The following is a 25,446-nucleotide window of genomic DNA, read 5'->3' as shown; positions in this document are numbered from 1 at the left end:
TACCGCAACCTGCCCCTCCATTTCGTGATTCCACGGACCTAACAGACGAGTATCTGTGTCCAGATGCTCAAACACTAGAGTCTCCTCCATCTCCGGTCGATTTGGTGGCGGATGACCAGCAACCCACCCTCATCGACGACGATGAGACGCAGTTGCTGTCAGGGCAGCCAGTTGACATGCGCATTGTGCAGGAGGAGGAGGTGAGACAGGAGTTGGAAGAGGAGGTGGTGGACGACGAGGACACCGACCCCACCTGGACAAGGCGGATGTCAAGCTGGGAAAGTAGTGTGGATGTTGAGGCAGGTGCAGCACCAAAAAGGGTAGCTAGAGGCAGACGTCAGCAGCTTAGGCGAAGCCAGGCCACACCCGGAATCTCCCAAGATGTTCCAGTTTGTACTCAGCCCCGAAAAACTCCCGCCTTGAGGGCACGTTTCTCGAAGGTGTGGAGTTTTTCAAGGAATGCGCCGAGGACAGATATAGTGTCGTCTGCACAATTTGCCTCTCGAAATCGAGTAGGGGCTCTGAGAAGAGCAATATGTCCACCACTTCAATGCACCGTCATTTGGAATCCAAGCACTGGAATCAGTGGCAGGCAGCAACGGCAGGACAAACGTCGCCCACCGTTCATGCCACTGCCTCTGCTCACAGTGCTGGCGATGCACTCCAGAGGACAAGCCAGGACATCACTTCATCTGCCTCCGCCACTTTGTTGACTTCTCCCTCATCCTCCCCTGTTCCTGTCTTATCTCCTTCTCCTGTACCATCAAAGGCACCATCAGGTGCTTCTTTACAACAACCCACCATCTCTCAGACATTGGAGCGCCGGCAGAAATACACCGCTAACCACCCACCCACGCAAGCCTTGAACGCCAACATCGCTAAACTGCTAGCCCAGGAGATGTTGGCGTTCCGGCTTGTTGAAACTCCGGCCTTCCCGGACCTGATGGTAACTGTGGCACCTCGCTATGCCGTCCCTAGCCGTCACAACTTCTCCCGGTGTGGCGTCCCCGCCTTGCACCAGCACGTGTCACTCAACATCAGGTGAGCCATTAGTTCCGCGCTTTGCTGCAAGGTCCACTTGACCACCGACACTTGGACAAGCGCCTGTGGTCAGGGATGCTGCTTATCTTTAAGGACAGGCAGGGTGAATGTGGTGGAGTCTGGTCCCGGGGTGCAAACTGAGGTACCCTATCTCCTCTCCCAGGCCAAAATTCATGGCAGGGGTAGACTGAAACCCTACGACGCTGCAACCTCCACCCCAGAACACTGGCGTGGGGAGACATCAGCAGGCCGTGCTGAAGCTCATCAGCTTGGGGGACAGACAGCACAGTGCCTCCGAGGTCAGGGATGCCATCCTGGCTGAGATGGCATTTTTTTTTCCCTGCTACACCTGGGGCCTGTCTGGGAACGAGCTGGTGCAGCACTGACAACCTGGGTGAATATGGAAAGAGCCTGAGATGTAGGGTGAATGTATCCCCAAATTATTTGGGGAATTTCCACTCAGAAACTGGCACTATATGGCAGTAGCAAAAATTGTGGGTGCACGTAACCCCAATATAGTCTTTGAATTCCCAGTCAGAAAATGGCACTATATACCAGTAGCAAAAATTGTGGGTGCACATAACCCCAATATATTCTTTGAATTTCCAGTCAGACAATGGCACTATATGGCAGTAGCAAACATAGTGGGTGTATATACCCCCAATTCTATTGCTAGGGGACTTCCAGTGTATTTCTGGGGTGAAGGTGGGGGGGCTCACCATTGGAACGTGGATCGGGGGTATATATAGGGTATACGGGAATACACTGTCAGTGTATTCCATTCAGGATCCTGGGAAAGCTGGGTTGCGGCGATTGAGCCCGTCAGTGCCACGTTACACTAACAAGCTTCTCCCTGGAATTTAGCTCTTACAAGAGCTGTTGGTTATCTTCTCCTTCCTATCCTATTCTACCCCTGCCTACCAGAATCTTAGCCCTAGCTAACTGGACGGAAACTTCCGTCCCCGGTGAATTGCAAGCTCAGAATGACGCAAACCTGGGCGTCGCTGTTCTTTTAAATCAGTGGACACGTGTTTTCGGCAGCCAATGGGTTTTGCCTACTTTTTTCAACGTCACCGGTGTCGTAGTTCCTGTCCCACCTACCCTGCGCTGTTATTGGAGCAAAAAAGGCTCCAGGGAAGGTGGGAGGGGAATCGAGTAATGGCGCACTTTACCACGCGGTGTTCGATTCGAACATGGCGAACAGTGTGATATCCGATCGAACATGTGTTCGATAGAACACTGTTCGCTCATCTCTATTATTCACTAATATGATAAAAATCTATACTGCACCTAAAAAATCTAACTTTTACCATATATACCATATATAAAAACACAACTTAATGTTTCATATATACAACCACCTTCATGCAACGTTGTGGCAAACAGAGATTCCTAGCAAAAATTGTGCAAAAATTCAATCTTTCCACTAAAGTGTGACTCAAGCAATCCCTTTCTGCAAACAAAATGTACTTTCTAAAAAACTGCAATATATGAGGAGTTCATACATACCATACCTGGTAGGGAGGAGGGGGGATTGGCGGTACCGCACGTATTGCATTATTATTGGGCTACTCACTTGCGCTGCCTACCATTTTGGTCAGCCCGGCAGGCCTATACCAAATGAGTTGAGATAGAGAAACTCTGGATGGCTCCGATGCATCCCAATGCGTTTCTGTGGTCCCGTTCCTCTCTCCTTCCGTCCACTCCTCTTTTGGGTCCTATACGCTTCACAAGGGCCATTTGGATTACCTGCTCTAAAATCTTTCCCCTGGCCTCCCAGTGTTCGTCTATGATTTCCTTTTTGTACAACCCCCTCTTACCGGAGGGACATACGTCAGCTTTGGTGCGACCATGGAGTAGGCTTGGCCTTTTCCGTGTTGCTGACTTAATAGACCCGCTGACGTTGGTGCTTAGGCCCTTTGAGTATTTTGTGTCAGAACTACATCTACATCTACCTGCCACTGAATGGTTGCATTACCAGCAGATTGTCCATTTTGCTTTTACCCAGTACGGCTCTCTGATGGTGTCCCCACCGACTGTCTTTGAAAAACTGCGGGCACCTCTACTGCAGGCCTTATCTCTGGCATTTATGGTATCCTCTCCTCCTCTGGACGGCAGGACCCCATATCGCATAAATATATGGAAATGGTGGTCTGGGGCCTTGAACAGGCAGATCTCCCCAAACCAATGGCAAATGATCTGGTCCCGTGCAGCTAAATCCTCCACCTGTGTTACGTTCAGGAAGACTCGGTACAAGCTACTTATGCACTGGTACCATACCCCAGCCTTGCTCCACTCCCTTAATCCTAACATTTCTTCCCAGTATTGGCGTTGCCGGGCAGGAGTGGGTACCCTGTATCGTATTTTTTGGGACTGTCCAGGGATCCGTCTGTTCTGGCTGGAGGTCAAGTCTCTATTTATTCAAGGTGTCCCTTTAGACCCCTTCATCTATCTCCTCAATCTCCCCCCTGCTCATCTGGGTAAGCACACCTCTAATTTGTTTCTTTATCTCTGTACCGCAGCCAAAACTCTCATCGCTCTCCGATGGAAGAGTGCCTCTCCTCCCTCTGGCTCTGATCTTGTAGCCCGAGTTAAGGATGTCCGTAGCATGGAGAACTTGACAGCCACACTTAACCATACTGTTGAAGCGTTCCAGGCTATATGGTCATCTTGGGACGCATACTGTATTTTGAATGATCTCTGCTGACTCCTTCCCCTTCCCTTCCTCCCCCACCCCCTCATTTCTACTCTCAGTTTTTTGTGATGTGTATACATTTCCAGTCTATTTGACGGTATATGCATTGCTTCATGTTTATGTTTTTTAGGTTTTCAACTCTTGTGTTGTATTGTATTTTACAAAAATCCTTTCAATAAAAATTACAATTAAAAAAAAAAATGTAGCAGCCCCAATTATAGGAGAAATCAGCCTCCAGTACAAAAAAAAAAGTGATCAGATGTCCCCAAAGGACTCTTATTACCTTATGGGGACACAATCTGAAAAAATAAATAAATAAATATACAATAAAAAAGTTAAAAAAAAATGTAAATAAAATAATAATTAAAAAAAATGAATAATACGCTAATAAAACGCCGTTATTAAAGGTTACAGCCCCACCCAAAACAACACCATACAAAATAAAAATTACCGTAACCGGAGAAGAAAAACTATATTATAAAGTTTTTCAGTGACACTTTGTGTTATTAACCCCTTCCCGCCGATGGCATTTTTTGATTTTCGTTTTTCGTTTTTGACTCCCCTCCTTCTAAACCCCATAACTTTTTTATTTCTCCGCTCCCAGAGCCATATGAGGTCTTAATTTTTGCGGGACAAATTTTTCTTCATGATGCTACCATTAATTATTCTATATAATGTACTGCGAAGCAGGAAAAAAATTCAGAATGGGGTGGATTTGAAGAAAAAATGCATTTCTGCGACTTTCTTACGAGCTTTAGTTTTACGGCGTTCACTGTGCAGCCAAAATGACATGTCCCCTATATTCTGTGTTTCGGTATGGTTCCAGGGATACCAAATTTATATGGTTTTATTTACATTTTGACCCATAAAAAAAATTCCAAAACTGTGTTAAAAAAATTTTTTTCTAAAAGTTGCCATATTCCGACAGACGTAACTTTTTTATACGTAAGTGTACGGGGATGCATAGGGCGTCTTTTTTGCGGGGCCGGGTGTACTTTTTAGTTCTACCATTTTCGGGAAATGTTATTGCTTTGATCACTTTTTATTCAAATTTTTATCAGAATCAAAACAGTGAAAAAACGGCGGTTTGGCACTTTCGACTATTTTTCCCGCTACGGTGTTTACCGAACAGGAAAAATATTTTTATAGATTTGTAGAGCGGGCGATTTCAGACGCGGGGATACCTAACATGTATATGTTTCACAGTTTTTAACTACTTTTATATGTGTTCTAGGGAAAGGGGGGTGATTTGAACTTTTAATTCTTTTTATATTTTTTTATATTTTTTTTTACTTTTTTTTATTTATTTTTTTGCATTTATTAGACCCCCTAGGGGTGTTGAACCCCAGGGGGTCTGATCACTAATGCAATGCATTACAATGCTAATGCATTGCAATGCATTGCAAAAAAGCATCCTTTCTTTTGCAGGCTGCATAGACCAGCCTGCAAAAGAGAGGCTTTGCAGACAAGCCTGGGAGCCTGTACAAGGCTCCCGGCTGTCATGGCAACGGGACGTCAGCCCTGGAGCATGCTCCAGGAGCCGGCGATCCCGGCCAAAATGGCGGAGCCCATGCGCCTTTGACCGCGGCGCCGGAGGGGTTAATGCCTCCGATCGGTCCGGGGACACCCGGCGGCTATGGCGGCCGCCCGGCTCCCGGGCGGTCGCCATAGTTACAGACCCGACATGCGCCATACTATTACAGCGCATGTCGGGAAGGGGTTAAATAAAAAAAAAAAAAAAAATTGAAAACCAGACACAATTTCCCTCCTATTATGTTTATATTTTCCCGGATATAAAAAAATTAAAACACATTTGAAAATAAAAGCAACATAAAAATAAAGCCCCGAAAAAAAACGCAAAAATTAGTTGACTGAGACATACGGGAAAAATGTTACAGCCCCCAAAATCGCACATACAAAATAAACCTAAAATGTGTTTGGTCCTAGACCACAAATTGGCCCGGTATTGAAGTGGTTAAATAGGACTTTACATAAAAATATTATTTTCCATCCCCTATAAAAATTTTAGCAATCTATACGTTCATCTCTAGTGATAATCGTTATCACTATTATTTTAGCGTGTAACAGATATCACTAGAGACGCATTTTACTCTAGAAAGTTCAGGTATGGACAGGACAGGGATTGGGTGAAATGTAAACTTTATTCATGACTTTATTCATGATTTTGTAGTGTAAGTGTTTGGTGCGACTTTTTTTTGGCGTTGCGACCTGGACAATGGTAAATGTGTGGGTCACAGCACCAATAAACTTCCTGGTTATGTTAAGGGGGTATAACATAAGAATACCCCACTAGTAAAGCTCAGGGGGGAATTATATTATACCTGTATGTGACAATCAAAGAGCAAAAGTACAGTATGCTCTTTGATTGACAGAAGGGGGGAAATAGGGACTGAATCAGCCCCCCCCCCGGTCACATACAGGTTGTGCACAGGGACAGAGAAAATGCTTCTCTGTCTCTGTGCATGCTGCAGGCTGCTCCTCCTCCCCCTTCCTGTTTCACTGATGTTTCCTGGGACAGGAGGGGGGGGGATTTGAAGTCCTGTATCTCATGACTCGTTTGGGCTATGAAAATAATTTTAGATTCATTTTAAAGATGAGAATCTCATTTTTAAAATAATACCAAGATCTTAATAATAGCCCTTACAGATTTTTAGCGAATTGCTGTTAAAAACGCTGTCGGGAATTGAGATCTCAATGAGATCTCAATCTCCAATAGCGTTTTCAACAGTGAATCCCTTTGGCACAGTAAAGATTAACATGAAGAACTTGATATCATTTTACAGATGAGATTCTCACCTTTAAAATGAATCTAAAATTATCTTCATAGTCCAAAAGAGTCCAGAGATATGGGTATTAGAAGTAAGGACGTAGCAGCTACGTCCTCGGCTAGGCAAGTGACACGCTGGGAGGATGTAGAGCTACGTCCTTGGAAAGAAAAGGGCTAGACCCATGATGGCGAACCTATGACACACGTGCCAGAGAGGGCACAAATAGCCATCTCACTTGACACTCTCGCCATTGCCCGGATCGCTCACTAACAGAGAATCTGGGACAGATCCCTTCTTTCAGTTGTATGTGCTGAGTGTGACCTCTGCCCCGATGCAGGCGTGATGACGTAAGTCAAAAGGAGGAGCATGTTTAGCGGCTCTTCATGGGACTTGAGCTAAGTATAATTGTGTGGGTCTGCTGTGTGTGTGGGGAGAGGTGGCTACTGTGGAGCATTTAATACTGTGTGGGGAGGGGCTACTGTGGAGCATATAATACTGTGTGAGCCACTGTGGGGCAGATTGTACAGTGTGGGGAAGACTGTGGGGCAGATTGTACTGTGTGGGGAAGACTGTGGGGCAGATTGTACTGTGTGGGTTCCCCTCACTATTTATATCACACAGTATTTGTTTTATAGCAGACATAATATTAGTACAGGATGTAATTACATTGCACAGTCACTATAAAACAGATCCTGTGCAATGTAAATAGTGAACATTAATTGTTCAAAAGTACCAAATGCAAAGACTTTTACCTTTCAGTACAAACTCTGTAAAGCCCCATTCACACGACTGTAATTTGTGGATACGTAACTGTCTGCAATTGTGGATCCGCAGAGTAGTAAGGTTAAATTGCCGTGTTGACACCTTGCACTAATTTAGTGGGTTTTGGGTTGCAGTTTGGTCACTCGGTCTCAAAAAGGTTCACCATCACTGGTCTAGACGCTACCGCAATCCCTCCGGGCTGTGCCAGTCACTTACATTGGCTGCCTATCCATTACAGAATACAATACAATCACCTTCATCCACAAGGCTCTCCATAATGCTGCACTTCCCTACATTTCCTCCCTCATCTCCGTCTACCAACCCGTGCTCTTCGTTCATTCAATGACCTAACACTTACATCCTCTATTATCAGAACCTCCCACGCTCGTATACAAGACTTCTCCCGAGTTGCACCACTTCTCTGGAATGCTCTACCCCGGACAATCAGATTAACTCCCAATTTCTACAGCTTCAAGCGCAAACTAAAGACACATCTTTTCAGACAGGCCTATCACAATTCCTAATGTAAACTCTTCAGTACCATCATTAGAATCCCTAAAATGAACCCTCCTCTGTTTCAGCTCCCACATTACCCCACATGATATGATGCCATTTTAGACTAACTTTATATATCCAGGCACCATCTACACATTAAAGGACACGACTGGTGACAGCTCATAGTTTTATGTTTGTGTAATGACAGTCACCTCTATTACAGAATTGTCTGACCATTGTATAAGCAATTCTACCTCCGATGCCACCCCTGCTACCTCATGTGTCACCCCCTCTACCTCATAGATTGTAAGGTCTTGCGAGCAGGGCCCTCAGTCCCATTGTGTGAAGTGACTACTTCTTTGTAATGTATCTTTATGTCTGTACTTGAACCCCACAAATTGTACAGCGCTGCGGAATATGTTGGCGCTATATACCATAAATAAAATGTATTATTATTATCCCTGTCGCAACTATAGTGAATGAATAAATCTGATTTCTTAACCCCTTCCCCCGACGGCATATTTCATTTTCGTTTTTGACTCCCCTCCTTCCAGACCCCATAACTTTTTTATTTCTCCACTCTCAGAGCCATATGAGGTCTTAATGTTTGCGGAACAAATTGTTCTTCATGATGCCGCCATTAAGTATTCTATATAATGTACTGGGAAGCTGGAAAAAAAAGTCAGAATGAGGTGGATCTGAAGAAAAGGTGCATTTGTGCGACATTCTTACGGGCTTCGTTTTTACGGCGTTCACTGTGCAGCAAAAATGACATGTCACCTGTATTCCATATTTCAGTACGATTCCAGGGATACCAAATTTATATGGTTTTATTTACATTTCAACCCCTTAACAAAAATCCAAAACTGTGTTAAAAAATTTTTTTATTTTAACAGTTGCGATATTCTGACACCCGATTTGGCACTTTTGGCTTTTTCTCCCGCTATAGCGTTTATCGTACGGGACAAATATTTTTATAGATTTCTAGAGCGTGAGTTTACAGACACAGGGATAACTAATGTCTATGTGTTTCACAGTATTTAAGTACTTTTATATGCGTTCTAGGGAAGGAGGGTGATTTGAACTTTTAACATATTTAAACATATATATATATATTGTAAGGGGTTCAGCTCACACGGTTGGGAACGGCAATGACACCATGCAGACAAGTAGTACGATAAACAAGTCCAGTGTTTTATTTGGGTTTTCAGCATAAAACACTGTACCCGCAAAGAAACAAAACAACAAAAAACCCTAAGCCTTGTCCGGCTCTACCTATACAGCAGGTTACCTCTCTGACCTACAGCAGGTTGAGTCACCATATTAGCCGGTCAAAGTCCACAAGGTACCTGTTTTCCTCAGGAGTGTTTTCCTCACACACTCCTTGTGTGTATCAGGCATAACTGAGCTTCCTTCCCCCGTAAATAGCCCTAAGGAAGCTCACCTGTGAATGCCCTGGACTCAGGGCAAAACCCGTGGTGGAGTAAGGGTGTGGACTGGAAGGCTCCCACTACCAACCTGCCCACCAGTCCAGAAAAGCCAGCCCATAATAAGGAACAAGAGCTCCAGCAGACTATGCTCTGCTAGAAGATGAGGAGAGATATACACTCCATCCACCACCTTACACTTTACCAAAATATATATATATATATATATATATATATATATATATATATATATATATATACACACTCACCGGCCACTTTATTAGGTACACCTGTCCAACTGCTCATTAACACTTAATTTTTAATCAGCCAATCACATGGCGGCAACTCAGTGCATTTAGGCATGTAGACATGGTCAAGACAATCTCCTGCAGTTCAAACCGAGCATCAGTATGGGGAAGAAAGGTGATTTGAGTGCCTTTGAACGTGGCATGGTTGTTGGTGCCAGAAGGGCTGGTCTGAGTATTTTGAGAAACTGCTGATCTACTGGGATTTTCACGCACAACCATCTCTAGGGTTTACAGAGAATGGTCCGAAAAAGAAAAAACATCCAGTGAGCGGCAGTTCTGTGGGCGGAAATGCGTTGTTGATGCCAGAGGTCAGAGGAGAATGGCCAGACTGGTTTGAGCTGATAGAAAGGCAACAGTGACTCAAATAGCCACCCGTTACAACCAAGGTAGCCAGAAGAGCATCTCTGAACGCACAGTACGTCGAACTTTGAGGCAGATGGGCTACAGCAGCAGAAGACCACACCGGGTGCCACTCCTTTCAGCTAAGAACAGGAAACTGAGGCTACAATTTGCACAAGCTCATCGAAATTGGACAATTGAAGATTGGAAAAACGTTGCCTGGTCTGATGAGTCTCAATTTCTGCTGCGACATTCGGATGGTAGGGTCAGAATTTGGCGTCAACAACATGAAAGCATGGATCCATCCTGCCTTGTATCAACGGTTCAGGCTGGTGGTGGTGGTGTCATGGTGTGGGGAATATTTTCTTGGCACTCTTTGGGCCCCTTGGTACCAATTGAGCATCGTTGCAACGCCAAAGCCTACCTGAGTATTGTTGCTGACCATGTCCATCTGATGGCTACTTTCAGCAGGATAATGCGCCATGTCATAAAGCTGGAATCATCTCAGACTGGTTTCTTGAACATGACAATGAGTTCACTGTACTCCAATGGCCTCCACAGTCACCAGATCTCAATCCAATAGAGCATCTTTGGGATGTGGTGGAACGGGAGATTCGCATCATGGATGTGCAGCCGACAAATCTGCGGCAACTGTGTGATGCCATCATTTCAATATGGACCAAAATCTCTGAGGAATGCTTCCAGCACCTTGTTGTATCTATGCCACGAAGAATTGAGGCAGTTCTGAAGGCAAAAGGGGGTCCAACCCGTTACTAGCATGGTGTACCTAATAAAGTGGCCGGTGAGTGTATATATATGTATACATATATATATATATATATATATATATATATATTAGCAGTTACCCACATTACCCCCATCTCTGCCCCCAGTTTCTTGTCCCCCTAGCTCTGCCCCCAGTTTCTTGTGCCCCTATCTCTGCCCCCAGTTTCTTGTCCCCCTAGCTCTGCCCCCAGTTTCTTGTGCCCCTATCTCTGCCCCCAGTTTCTTTTCCCTCCCTGCATCTGCCCCCAGTTTCTTGTCCCCCTAGCTCTGCCCCCAGTTTCTTGTGCCCCTATTTCTGCCCCCAGTTTCTTTTCCCTCCCTGCATCTGCCCCCAGTTTCTTGTCCCCCTAGCTCTGCCCCCAGTTTCTTGTACCCCCATCCCTGCCCGCAATTTTTTTTCCCACCATTTCTGGCCCCAGTTTCTTGTCTCCCTGTATCTCTGCCCCCAGTTTGTTGTCCCCCCCCCCACATCTCTGCCTCTAGGTGCTTGTCCCCCCTTCATCTTCCACCAGGTTTTGTTCCCCCATTCATCTGCCCCCAGATTCATGTTCTCCATCTCTTCCTCCATATTCATGTCCCCTCCATCTCTGCCCCCAGATTCATGGCCCCCCCATCTCTGCCCCCAGATTCATGGCCCCCCATCTCTGCCCCCAGATTCATGGCCCCCCATCTCTGCCCCCAGATTCATGGCCCCCCATCTCTGCCCCCAGATTCATGGTCCCCCATCTCTGCTCCCAGCTTCATTCCCCCCCACCAGCACCTCATCCCCAGTGTAGTTGGACTCACCCTGCCACACTCCCACGCCGCTCTCTCCGCTCGCTCGCTTCACAACGGTGTCGGGCGGCTGGCCGCGTGTGGCGTATAGGAGGCAGAGCGAGGGCCAGCGCCATGTTGCTATGACAGCCGGAGCCTCGCGCTGCCTCCCTGGCCTGTCAGGCGTGCGCTTGTATTGCAGCCTAGGCAGGTAGACTGCAGTGTACCTGCCATACGCAGCCAGCCGCCCGACACCTACGTGCAGCGAGCAAGGGGAGAGAGCATCGGGGGAACGCGGCAAGGTGAGTCCATCGAAGCTGGGGCATGAAGCTGGGGCAAGAGGTGACCCCCCCCTCCGGGACACCCCCTCCCCTCCCCAACCCACTGTACCCGCTGCACTGACCTGTGGTGTGTCGGGTACAGCAGCCTCCTCCGTACGCGAGCTGTGTAGGGGGCCTGGTGTAGCTGCGGCGCCGGGAGCATGTGTGCTGCCGCCATGTTACTCCGTCTTCCCCTGCTTAATCGGCATGCCCACATTCAGCCCCCAACCTATGGTGCCACAGCCCTGGCTCCAGAGCCCGCCCACAGCCTGCCATACACCAATAGGAGGTGCATGGACAGACCAACGCTGGCCGAATGCCAGCTTCTACAGCCCGTGCCGGAGGAATCTTTGGAGGGTCACAGTGGCGATTTGGGGTGAGTGACCTCAATTAAAGTAGCCTACTACCTTTTCCTGGAAAATATGTAGGTGTGTGTGAAATTTCCCCAAAATCCATTCAGCCGTTTGGCTGTGATTGAGGAACAAACATCCAAACACACAAACCCACAAACTTTCACCTATATATTATTATTTTTTTTTACTTTTTAAAAAACTTTTTTTTGCATTTCATATACCCCCTTGCGGTCTTGAACTCCAGGGGATCTGATCACTAATGCAATGCAGAAGAATGCTAATCCATTGTATGACATCCCAGGGAGCCTTCACAAGGCTCCTTGCTGTCATGGCAATGTGACGCCGACTCCGGACCTTGCTCCGGGTGCTGGCGATCACAGGGAAAATGGTGGCGCCCATGCGTCACCAGGAAAATGGTGCCTTGGTCATCTTTGACCGAGGTGCCGGAGTGGTTAATGCCCGCGATCGGTGTTGGCAACAACCGGGGGCATTAGTGCTGGGTGTCTACTGTCAGGAAGGGGTTAAAAGAGTTCCCTCTACCAGCCCATAGGCCAACCGCGGGCTACTGCAGTAGCCATGCCAGCCTGAAGCCTGGCTGTAGCCTTCTGGACTGCCATGTACATACTCCTATTATGCCTAAAAGACTGAATATCAGTGTTACAGAAGTATTACACTGTATTATACAAGTGATCAAGGCATCTCAGGTTTGTCCCCTAGTGAAACTAAAGAAAAATGTAAATCATGTAAAAACAAAAGTTTAATAAAATGTTGAATGTGCCCCTGCAAAGAGTTTCTATGTTCTCCCCGTTTTTGCGTAAGTTTCCTCCCACACTCCAAAAAAAGATATAAATTAAACACTTCCCACATTCTGAACATAAAAGACTTCTCTGATGTATAACAAGAAATTTTTGTTGAATGTTTTCCACGTTCAAATTTCTGAACATGACAATGGTTTACCCCTTGTGTGAATTCTCTGATGTGCAACAAGATGTGATTTCCGCCCAAAATATTTCCCACATTCTGAACATGAATATGGCTTCTCCCCTGTGTGAATTCTCTGATGTGTAACAAGATATGATTTAGACGTAAAACATTTCCCACATTCTGAACATGATGGCTTCTCCTCTGTGTGAGATCTGTGATGTTTAACAAGATCTGATTTAATTGTAAAACATTTCCCACAATCTAAACATGGATATGGCTTCTCCCCTGTGTGAGATCTGTAATGTTTAACAAGATCTGATTTTCTTGTACAACATTTCCCACACTCTGAACATGAATATGGCTTCTCCCCTGTATGAGATCTGTGATGTTTAACAAGATCTGATTTTCTTGTAAAACATTTCCCACATTCTGAACATAAATATGGCTTCTCCCCTGTGTGAGATCTGTGATGTTCAACAAGCTCTGATTTAATTGTAAAACATTTCCCACATTCTGAACATGAATATGGCTTCTCCCCTGTGTGAGATCTGTGATGTTTAACAAGATCTGATTTAATTGTAAAACATTTCCCACATTCTAAACATGAATATGGCTTCTCCCCTGTGTGAAATCTGTGATGTGTAACAAGATGTGATTTACATGTAAAACATTTCCCACATTCTGAACATGAATATGGCTTCTCCCCTGTGTGACTTTTCTGATGTTTAACAAGACCTGATTTAGATGTAAAACATTTCCCACATTCTGAACATGAATATGGCTTCTCTCCTGTGTGAATTCTCTTATGGATCACAAGAGCTGAGTTATATGTAAAACATTTCCCACATACTGAACATGAATATGGCTTCTCCTCTGTTTGAATCTTTTCTTGTGTAACAGTTTGTGATGGATTAGAAGATAGGATGAGTATAGAAAAAAAAAGATGATAGATCTTGGCTGTGAAGGGGTGAGGGAATATCTGAGATAACAACATGTTCTTCATATGTATCTTGTGTGATACCGTCATCTGCTTTATAATCTGAAGATATGAGATGTTCCTCTGAGCTCCTGGTACCGTCATCTGCCAAGAAGAAAACTGATTTTATAATGTATGAATATTATATCATTAACATTATATTAAGATTTTATAGCATTTCTGTATAAAAATGTCCATACAAATTACAAGGCATTGAGTGAAATTCAGTGACTAACTGACTTAGGCTCTGTTCACATAAGCATTGTGGGGCTATAACCTTTAATAATGGCGTTTTATTAGCATTTTTTTTTCTATTATTATTTTATTTACATTATTTTTTAAACTTTTTTATTATATATATATATATATATATATATATATATATATATATATATATATTTTTTTTTTTTTTTTTTTTTTTCAGATTGTGTCCCCATAAGGTGATAAGAGACCTTTGGGGACATCTGATCACTTTTTTTTTTTGTACTGGAGGCTGATTTCTCCTATAACTGGGGCTGGTACATTTAGCCTCAGTTGCAGGAGAAATACAGCCTCCTGCACGCTGTATATACAGCTTACTGAGCTGATCTAGGTCCTGTAGGACCCAGCAGCTCTTGCAAGACGCTTCTCCCGGCGGATCACGTGACCGCCGGGACAGAGCGTGGCTGAATCATGGCAGCGTCCATAGCTGGTACGTCCTGTCAGAACTAGGCAACCACTTCCCGGACGTATAAAGTCTATGGGCGGTCCAGAAGTGGTTAAAATACCCTCAATTCCAATTGTCACTACAGCAGTATAACGGTGAACATAGAATGAAAGAAATTGTAAGTCTTACCAATGTCAATAGGCGGGGTATCCACATTGGAGGTGCATCATAGGGAAGAATAGAAAATCCCTATTTTTACCCTGTACAGTTTTGTCCTTAACGCACCCCAAATACTCCCGCCCTTACAAGAGCAGTACCAAACTGACCCTTCAGATGACCCTAAAATGCCCTTACGCGATTCCTGTTACGGTGATGCACTATTTATCAGGGGACCTATTATAAACTTACTGATGTATATTAAAAGAATATAATAATAATAATAATAATAACCGAGGATATGAATGGAGGAATTGTGGTTTGGATGAGCCCCCTCCCATTGAGATGTTGGTATAAGGAGCGTGATCCTCACCAGTGAGATGGCATATGGGCGTGAGGTCATCACACCGTGCCGTCGAGCCGGAACGCAGGCGGGTGACGTCATCACGTGCATGTGCGTACGCGGCCAGTCACACTGAGGCCTGTGGGATGCAGTAAGATGACGCGGCCTCTGTGATATTATCGGGATGCGCCGTTTTTGCGCCAGATGATCGGGTCCTCGGTTTGTAATGGCACTGCATATGAGAGGATGGAGTTACTCCACTTTATTTAAGGTGAGTCAGCGCCTATATTCAGTGCTACTTCTGTTACTGCAGGGAGAGTTAGGTAGTCATCTAATTTCCCCCACCATGGGGTTGTTTATACTGTTTCTTGCCACTGCAGACAGTATTCTTTGAATATACATCAGTAAGTATATAATAGGTCCCCTGATAAATGGTGCATCACTGTACCAGGAAACGTGCAGGGACATTTTAGGGGTCAGTTTGGTACGGCCGTTATAAGGTCGGGAGTATTTGGGGAGCGTTAAGGACAAAACCATACAGGGTAAAAATAGGGATTTTTTTATTCTTCTTTATGATGCACCCCCAATGTGGATACCCCACCTATTAACATTGGTAAGACTGTTCCAATTTCTTTCATTCTATGTTCACCATTATACTTCTGTAGTGACAATTGAAATTGAGGGTATTTTAAGGATCCAGTTTTAATAATTAATATTAAATGTTAAGTTTTATTTGTTGCAACAGTGCTTGAAAGACATGTTATATTTGTTTGCTGCAAACAGGTGTTTTTCTGGGACTCTAGTAAATACACTGCTGCTAGATTTGTTTTTGCTGGCTATGTTTGCCCATAGTAACCACCAAGTAACATTAATTTTTGAAGAGCCAAGTGTGCTTACATAGTGTGACATAAGATGGTGAAAGCAAAGCCCTGTTACAGGCTCCTGGGACCCTCTCCTGCCTTGCTGTATCCTCCTGGAGCTGTGTCTGCTCCCTCCCCCCAGGGAGAAGGAGGATATCCTTCAGGCTGCTTGGAGACACGGTCCTGTGACTTTCAAGGACAATCCCGTGGAACTGCTCCCAGACGTCTCCCGCCGCACCTTGGCCATGAGGAGGCTTTTGAAACCAGTTCTATGAGTTGTCCTGGACTCTGGGGCTACTTACCGGTGGGGCCACCCTTTTCATCTCCAAATACGTCGCAATGGGGCCTTGTTTACCCTTCATTCTCCAGACCAAGTGTCCTCCTCTGCTCAGTTCCTGGATCTTCCTGACATTACCCTGCCGGACTGGCTGGACTATCCTCTTCCCTCTGCCCTGCCACTGGAGAGCTCCTCTTCCTCCTCACTGGCCCGCCAAACATTACGCTCCGGGAAGTTACTTTCTCCATTGTACTGAGGAAGATATCTTTTTTCCTGTGGTTCCCTAGCTGGGACTTTGATATACAGTTGGACTATTTTGTGCCTTATCTAATGTTTTCTTCTTCTTTTTGCATTCTCTCTTCTTTTCTCTGACTCGAAAGGTTATTTTGCCCTGGTGGTGGCCGTTCTGGGCCTCGACTCGTGACGGCCCTCACCGGTGATTCCTGCCTGCCTATTTTTTGGTTGTGGGGGGGGGGGAGTAGCTTAATATTAGGGCCAATAACAATATAAGGTGATATTATTAATATAAGGAGTCATCGGGGCTAACAGAGGTAATAGGCCATTAGGGGGTATTATTAATATACAGGGGAATTGAGAAGCAGCATTTAAGGTAGTATTAACTTATGGGTATTGAGCTATATTCATTTAAAGGGGTTGTCCAGGCAAAACTTTAAAATGTTTAAATCTGTTGGGGGCAGTGAAAAAAAAAAATATATACTCACCTGTCCCCGTTGCCTCGGTGTCCTCCCGCGCCTTCCGGTTTGTTTGCTCTCCCGCGTCTGTTCCGGCATTGTGCTGAAGCCACTGATTAGTCTCATCTCATTAGCAACCTCAGTAAGAGGTTAGTGACATCCAGGCCCTTCGCTGATCAGCTGCTTCAGCACAACGCCGAAGGACGCTGCTGAAGCAGATGAACCAGGAGACGCAGGAGGACACTGGAGCAACAGAGACAGGTGAGCATACTTTTTTTTTCAATGTCCCCAACCTATTTAAACTTTAAGATAAGCATTATTGATTTAAAGGGGGTCCAGGAATTTCAGAGAGGAGGATACCTGTCTCTGGCGCTTCGATGACCACCACCATTGTCCTGTCCGTGTGCGTTTTGCCTTTGCCAGGTGGAAGTCTGGCACTGCACATGACTGCTTAGGTCAATCAGCTCACAGGTCACTTACATATGTCACCCGTTCCTTTCCTGTGGCCGCTGACTGGACTCAGTAGTCAAATGTAGTGTAAGACTTCTGTCGGCAAAGGCATGGCATGTGCTGGCTGGGGCACTGGAGATATGGGAGTATGTTTTTTTGTTTTTTATGTTTCACCTTCCCCGACTTCCTCCCTGACTTCTGAAATTCTGGGTCAACCCTTTTTAAAGAGGATGTCCAGGATAAACTGTTTTTGGCAAGGTAAAAAAACCAAACAAATGAACATACTCACCTGTCTCCGGTGTCTCCCACCATAGTCCACTCCAGCAGCGCTGCAGTGCCTCTACAAGTGGAAGTCCTCACCGCATGTGACCACTGAGAAAAGGAACTGGAAAGTCACTTGCACACGTCACATGTAACATCCCGTTTCCTTTAGTTAGGCCGCTATTTGGTGTCCGCCGTCACTTGCAGCGAGGACTTTCACTGGAAAAAGACCCTAGAAGCAGCAGGACCAGACGGCGGTGGGAGACTCTGATGACAGGTGAATATGTTTTTTTTTTCACCTTCACTAGCCTCCTTGCCAAAAATGGTTTATCCTGGTCAACCTCTTTATAGGGGATATGCAGGAGTATTATTAATTATGGGGAACACAATGGACATTATTAATTGATGGGCACTCTTCTTCCCAGGTCATAACTTCTAATGCAGGCAGCAGGGGAGGGTTATAACGTATTATTCCCTCTTTACCTGTGTTGGGTTGGCTGTCACCTTGTATGTATACAGAACAACTGCAGTGGTGATGTCGACAAGAGCATAGGCAGCCAAACACTGTATACTGCTGGACTGCTGAGAGTGGGGATTGGCTGTAGAGGTCCCATTAGTTTGACATCAATGCTGCAGCCGCTTCATATACAGGGGAGTGAAGGTGACCGGTGGTAACCAGGTGGGGGAGAGCCGAGCATGCAGGTAAGTGTTAGTGCATTATTATTTTATAAGCCTCCCATGCTGCGTGCATTAAAATGTCTGATCCTGGGCAACCTCTAAGAGGAAACACAGGAGGTATTATTAACTGAGGAAGCACACAGGGGCATTATTCATTTACAGGGGATTTTCGTACTATATATTTAAGGGTCCGTTCCCACGATTTAACGCGGTGTTAACACCGAGTTTACATGTCAGAATCAACTCTGCGTCACATCGTGGGAAGGACCCTTAGATTTGGGGTAGTAGCAGGATGGGGACTTTATGTAGGTGAGCATAATGTGGGTCAGGTGTTTGGAAAAGTGAGGAGCCAAAGATGTCTGTGCTGAAAACCTTACAGAGACAAGACACTGCTGGAAGAATTGTTCATGACGGTCCAGAGGGAAGAGACGAGAAATGTGAACAAGACGTCACATGTAACTCACAAAATGTAACTGCGCTGTATTCACCCAAATGGTCTGTAGAGCCGATATCTACCACTGTGCGGTCACTGTATAGTAATAATATCGAAAGAACTGCTTGGGGGCCCACGTGGATATGTTTGTCCCCCTGTGCCAAACCCTTAGTGCCACCGTTTTGGGGTAGATTGCTGGCCCCTGAAACAGTATCCATTGCCATGAAAGCTAGAAGTCTACTGAAGGATCCCAGGCTTGTCTTTGTACTGCTTCTATTACAAGCTGGTGTATGCGGCCTATAATAGATGTGCAGTAAGTTTTGCAATGCATTGGTTTGTGGGTGGAGAACCCTAAAAAATTCAGGTTTGGTTGAACCCAAAGTTTTTGAAAAAATTCATTATGAACCAATTCCTCATCTCTACTTACTACTCACCTGGGCGGTCACCTGTAGGAATGTCCTCCTTACTCTCCTCATCACCCCTCACATATGTCTCCAGAACATTAACATTGTTCAGATCTTCACCCGGATACAAAAGCTGTGAAACAAATATTGTAAAAGTCACCAGACGGATGGAGAAGTCACGTGGGATGTTTTATAGGATAAGAAAAGATCATTCATTATCATGGCCACCAAAAGTGACAGCAGGAGTTATCTGACCAAATAGCTGCAGGTCTCCTGGATAAATCCACCATGTTGTTATCTACCTGATCATCCTGGAGGACATTTTCCTCCTTACAGTCCTGTAGTAGAAGAGGACTGGGACATCTCTCCATTGCTCCACTGTTCAACCAGAAGCCTCCATAGACAGAAAACTGTGAGAAGATCCATAGAACATATCATGTCTATGGTCAGCTTTATCCTGCCATCTCCACCTTTCTCATTACACAAGTAGAAAACATCTAATACTGTGGGATAAAACCAGACTGACCACGAGACCTTCACAGCCCTTCTACAGGACAGAGGAAGATTTCATGTCACCTTATCTCCATCTACCTGATCATCCTGGAGGACATTTTCTTCATTACAATTCTGTAGTAGAAGAGGACTGGGACATCTCTCCGGTGATGTTCTCTTACTGGATGGAACTGGAGGAAACACATACAGGGACTGAATTCATTCTTTCCATACAGATAATGAGAGGCCGTGTGTATTTAGTCATGTCTATTACCTGCTGATGTGAGGGGCTGCTGATCCTCCATCATCACCTCCTTGTACACATCTTTGTGTCCTTCTAAATACTCCCACTCCTCCATGGAGAAATAGACAGTGACATCCTGACACCTTATAGGAACCTGACAACACAATGATACAGTCATCACCAGATCCCTTCATAGCGCTCCTGTATAATGTCCCAGCATTCCCAGCAGTGTCACCTCTCCAGTCAGCAGCTCAATCATCTTGTTGGTGAGTTCTAGGATCTTCTGTCTATTGATCTCCGCATGTATCAGGGAGTGAGGTGGAGGCTCCGGGATTGGGCTCAGGGTTCTCCCCCATCCTTCAGATACAGGAGCCTGACAGCGCCCACTAGAGGTCTTCTTCACTACTGTGTAATCCTGTTTATGGAGAGACACATTAATAAATATCACTCCATCCATTCCCAGAGTCCCTCACCTCTCCAGTCATATCATCTGTTATTACTATAGGTAAGAATGATGTAATGTGACATCATCAGAATCTCTCACCTCTCCAGTAAGCTGGTGCAGGATCTCTAAGGTGAGATGTAATATTTTCTCCGCCATCTTGCCCTTATCCACTGAGAGGATCCTATACTGTAGGAACATGATTGGAAAGAATATAAGTCAATGTAAAGTCATATACAATCCCATGTATATATAGACAATTCCTGGAGATAATAAGATATAACATGAGGAGATAATACGGGGTAGATCTTGTATATTCTCTCTCTGTATATGGATTGGGGCAGGAGCTGAATAACTCTTTACAGTAGTTTGTGTGGATATGGGCTGGGTAAATGAACATGTACCTGACAGCCGCTATGTAGCACATGGTGACATATTATTGCATCACTGTCACTACATGGTCTTACTTAGAGATGGGCAAACCTAACAAGATGTGTTTCAGGTTGATCAAGTTCGGATAAAACTGGAAGTGAAATTATTATTATTGACTTCAGTGGGAGCCGCTCACTTCTTTTTTCTGCTAGCTAGTAGTGGAAAAAAGAAGCGAGATGATCTATCTTGTTGCAGATTCTGCAACTGACTCACCCACAGCGTCCGTGGCGCGAGACTCCCTTTCAATTAGGCCCATTCATTCAGGCCTAATCTGGAGCGGAATGCAACAACGGGATGCTGGTGCACTGCATTGTGGCTAGCCGCCTGGTATGGTTCACACGTGGAATCCAATTTCTGCCATGTGAACATACCCCAAGGGGCCTCTAGTATGACAAAGATTTTGCAATTAAATCACATGGTGAATGGTATAAAAAAAATTGTAAAACAATATAGGATTCCCCAGAATAGTTCCTGAAAATATTTAACTGAATCTGCAAAAAAAACCAAGCCCATGTGCAGCTCTTACTGGAACACAAAATTATAATATTATTTACCATGATAGACCTGACCCAGAGGAAAAAGGATCAGTTTTTTTTCTGCTGCTCTGTAAATAGTGTAAAGTAATGGTGGAAATAATGTTTTGTTTTCTGTCCCCCAACCATTCCCCAAAAAGTCAATCAATAAATTACAGTATATGTACCAGACAATATTGCCATGAAAAATGACAACTTGTCCTGTGAAAAACAAGTCCCCATACATCTACAGTGGACAAGTAATACAGCTCTGGCTGCTGGAACACAGTAATGTAAAATCTCCATAATGGGCTCAGTAATAAAGGAGAAAGGAAGGGACTTCAGCCCCATCTGTGTCCTGTACAATGCAGATGGAGGACAATGGTGAAGGATCATTCAGTCCCTGTCTCTGCTCAAAGCAGATTAGAAGCAGCAGAGGTGATGTAGTGACATTGTATCTTCTGCTCCCAAACCACCGGAAGTAGAGATCAGAGTGGACTGCGGTGGGGGTTATACTGCAGGGAGCACAATAAGAGGGCATTATACTGCGGGGAGCACAATGAGGGGGCATTATACTGCGGGGAGCACAATGAGGGGGCATTATACTGCAGGGAGCACAATGAGGGGGCTTAACCCCTTCCCGACATCCGCCGTAATAGTACGGTGCATGTCGGATGTGTAACTATGGCGACCGCCATAGTCGCCGGGTGTCTACTGCTTTAAGCAGTAGACAAGCGGCTCTAAGGCATTAACCCCTCCGGCGCCACAGTCAAATGCGCCAGAGGCGCCATTTTCCCGGCGGCGCATGGGTGCCGCCATTTTGTCAGTGATCGCCGGCTCCTGGAGCATGCTCCAGGGCCGACGTCATGTTGCCATGACAGCTGGGAGCCTTTACAAGGCTCCCCGGCCGGTCTGCAATCTCTATCTTTTGCAGGCTGGTCAATGCAGCCTACAAAAGAGAGGATGATTTTTTGCAATGCATTGCAATGCATTAGCATTGTAATGCATTGCATTAGCGATCAGACCCCCTGGGGTTCAAGACCCCTGGGGGGGTTTAATAAAGGCAAAAAAAAAATACCCCCCTTTCCCTAGAACACATATAAAAGTAGTTAAAAACGGGGGCGTGGCTTGCGCACGGAGCTGGACGGCAGCATGTAGTTAGAGCTCCGTCCTGAGCCAACTACATAATCCTGCTTCCATCCTGCCATTCGGTGTCCTGGGCCTTCTATCCCAAGTTCCTTACCTCCAGAGCTGAACCGTTTCCCTGGGACCTCTGGAACGGCGATTCCACCGCGGGATACGCCTGTGAAGACTGCGGCCTACTCCTTCCTCACCGGCCCGTCGGCCATCTTCTCCACTTCCGGTAGGGTGGCGCGGTGCGGCCTCACAGCTGCTTCCCGGGTTTGCCACGCTTCTCGGCCTCCCGACTTCCTGTTTCTTCCTGGGACAAGCTCCGCGGCTCCGGTGGTTCTTGGTCCACAGCTAGCCTGTCCTCCTGCAGTCGCTGGTGTGAGTAGCTCCGGCTGGGGCCCATCTTCTCCTGCATCCACGAGACCTGTTGTTTCCTGTTGAGATGTGCCTGGTCTCCTCCAGCATCCTTGGCCTGCCTGTGTTGGTGACCCTCCATCAGCCTCTCTGGTCAGCTTGCTGGGACCTGCTCTCTGTGCCCGTCTGTGCTGCCTGCGGATTTTTGTGTCCCCATCTGAGGTAATGTGCTGCCCCATCTACCTCCTTGCCTGCCTAGTGGTCCCTCTCTTCCTGTGGATTTGACCTGCACCTACTGTTGTCCCTACTGGCCCTCAGGCGTTATACGGCGGTCCTTAGTTTCTTTCCATATTGACTGCATTTTGCACCGTTTCTTCAGACTTCTTTGTGCATATATCTATATACGCCTGCTACAAGCTTCATCCTGTGTTATTTGTTTATATTACTGAGCTTGGTGTGCCTCGTCCCTTGTGGATTGGTCCTGTGTATCCGCCACCATACCTACCTCCGCAACACGCAAGAAGGGCGGCAGCAAGCCCTCCCAGATGAATCGTTCACAGTCAACCTCTGCTTCTGAACGCTTACGGGGGCTTGCTAGGTCCGCCACCCCCACCCCCAGCCCCTGCTTCACCAGAGGCCTCCCCTCCTGACCCCTTCATGGCGCAAGTGACTGCTCAGCTTCTGGAGGCGATCCAGGCCGGAACTACTTCTCTGACTGGCAAAACTGAGGAGGTTAAAATTGACCTTGGTCTCCTTCGCCAAGACTTTCAAACTTTGCGGGGTAGAGTCAGTGAGGTGGAGGACCGTGTATCCCGGGCTGAGGATTCCATTCAACCTCTCCCTGCTAAAATTCAGGAACTGGAGTGGGCGGCTAGCCTCTGGACACAGAGGGCAGATGACTTGGAGAACAGACTGCGCCGCAATAACCTTCGTATCTTGGGTCTTCCGGAGTGGGCAGAGGGTGCTGAGCCTCGTTCTATTGTGGAAAAGTGGCTACGAGTGGTTGAGAGAGATCCTGAGGGCCGGTATGTGTATGTTCAGGCATGGATTGATTCGACTTTGTATGTAATTCTGGGTGTCTATTTGCCTCTTGCGTCTGACCTCTCTGTGCTACAAACAGCGGCCCAATTTGTATCTAAATTTCCTGGCGCAGTAGTACTTTGCCTAGGAGACTTTAATAAAGTGATTAATAATGCTCTGGACAGGTTTCATGTTAGCTCGGATCCTCCGCCCTCCTCTCGCCCCACTCCTATGGCGCGGTTGGGTTGGCAGGACTTGTGGAGGATACTGTCCCCCGACTCTCAAGTCTTCTTCTGTCATTCCGCCCATAGACACGCCCTGTCCCGTATAGATTATGTCTTTGGGAATGTGAAAGCATGTTCTATTTTACACTCAGCATCCTACCTACCTAGGGCGGTCTCTGACCACTCTCCCCTGTTAGTTACGCTGAACCATGGTGACACTGTTGGGACGCACCGGAGCAGTCGCATACACCCCTCTGGCTCAAATTGTTCTTACCTAATGATAGGATTCCGGACCAACTTCAGGTGTTTCTGGAGATTAACTCCCCGGCCACTCCCCCATCCCTTTTGTGGGAAACCACTAAGGCTTTCCTTAGAGGCTGCATTAAGTCTTCCATTTCTTTTATCAAATGAGAATCTTCACACCTGGAGACTACCCTGGCTACCCAGTGTACCGATCTAGAGGCGGCATATGTTGCCAACCCAACTGACGAGACTAGATCTCAATGGTTACATGCGGGTAGACAGTATCTGCATGCTCTACATGATAAAGCTCGTATATCCCTGTTCTTTAATAAGCAGAGGTTTTATGAATTGGGCAATCAATCGAGCAGTTTACTAGCCCACCTGGTGCACCAGAATACAGCTTCCCCCGCTATCCTTCGTGTACGCTCGGACACGGGCGACACTGTATCCAATAGCCGATATATCTGTGATAGATTTCACCAATACTACAGTGAGCTGTATTGTTCCAAACTTAGGGTTAGCGATCTGGAGATGTCTACCTATCTCGATTCCGTTCCTTTTCCCACCTTGTCTGCTGAGCAGCGCGCTTTTTTGGACTCCCCTTTACTCTGGAGGAGTTGACGGAGGCGCTGTCAGGTATGGCAAGGGGGAAATCTCCGGGCCCAGATGGCATCCCAGTGGAGGTGTACGCCCTGTATAAAGATTTGCTTCTCCCTGTGCTGCTGGAGTGTTATACAGTCCTATGAAAAAGTTTGGGCACCCCTATTAAATTTAATCATTTTTAGTTCTAAATATTTTGGTGTTTGCTACAGCCATTCCAGTTTGATATATCTAATAACTGATGGACACAGTAATATTTCAGGATTGAAATGAGGTTTATTGTACTAACACAAAATTTGCAATATGCATTAAACCAAAATTTGACCGGTGCAAAAGTATGGGCACCTCAACAGAAAAGTGACATTAATATTTAGTAGATCCTCCTTTTGCAATGATAACAGCCTCTAGTCGCTTCCTGTAGCTTTTAGTCAGTTCCTGGATCCTGGATGAAGGGATTTTGGACCATTCCTCTTTACAAAACAATTCAAGTTCAGTTAAGTTTGATGGTCACCGAGCATGGACAGCCCGCTTCAAATCATCCCACAGATGTTCAATGATATTCAGGTCTAGGGACTGGGATGGCC

The 25,446-nt window shown here is 45.9% G+C and overlaps 1 protein-coding gene and 1 pseudogene across 1 annotated transcript; both read right to left on the bottom strand.

Moving 5' to 3' along the window:
* The window catches only part of LOC142209930 (uncharacterized), a 520,021-nt pseudogene that overhangs the window by 408,136 nt on the left and 86,439 nt on the right, over window positions 1-25,446 (bottom strand).
* LOC142209076 (gastrula zinc finger protein XlCGF66.1-like) lies at window positions 17,851-20,514 on the bottom strand (the record flags this gene model as incomplete). The annotated part of the gene is made up of 5 exons (XM_075278018.1): window positions 17,851-17,996; window positions 19,211-19,282; window positions 19,935-20,058; window positions 20,140-20,319; window positions 20,449-20,514. Coding segments are annotated over 5 exons (588 nt in total), but the record flags the coding sequence as incomplete, so codon positions are not given.

Source organism: Leptodactylus fuscus, chromosome 6 (assembly GCF_031893055.1).
Source record: "Leptodactylus fuscus isolate aLepFus1 chromosome 6, aLepFus1.hap2, whole genome shotgun sequence".
Taxonomy (NCBI): domain Eukaryota; kingdom Metazoa; phylum Chordata; class Amphibia; order Anura; family Leptodactylidae; genus Leptodactylus; species Leptodactylus fuscus.
The sequence above is the reverse complement of the archived record's forward strand: the minus strand, read 5'-3'. Positions and strand labels throughout refer to the sequence as shown.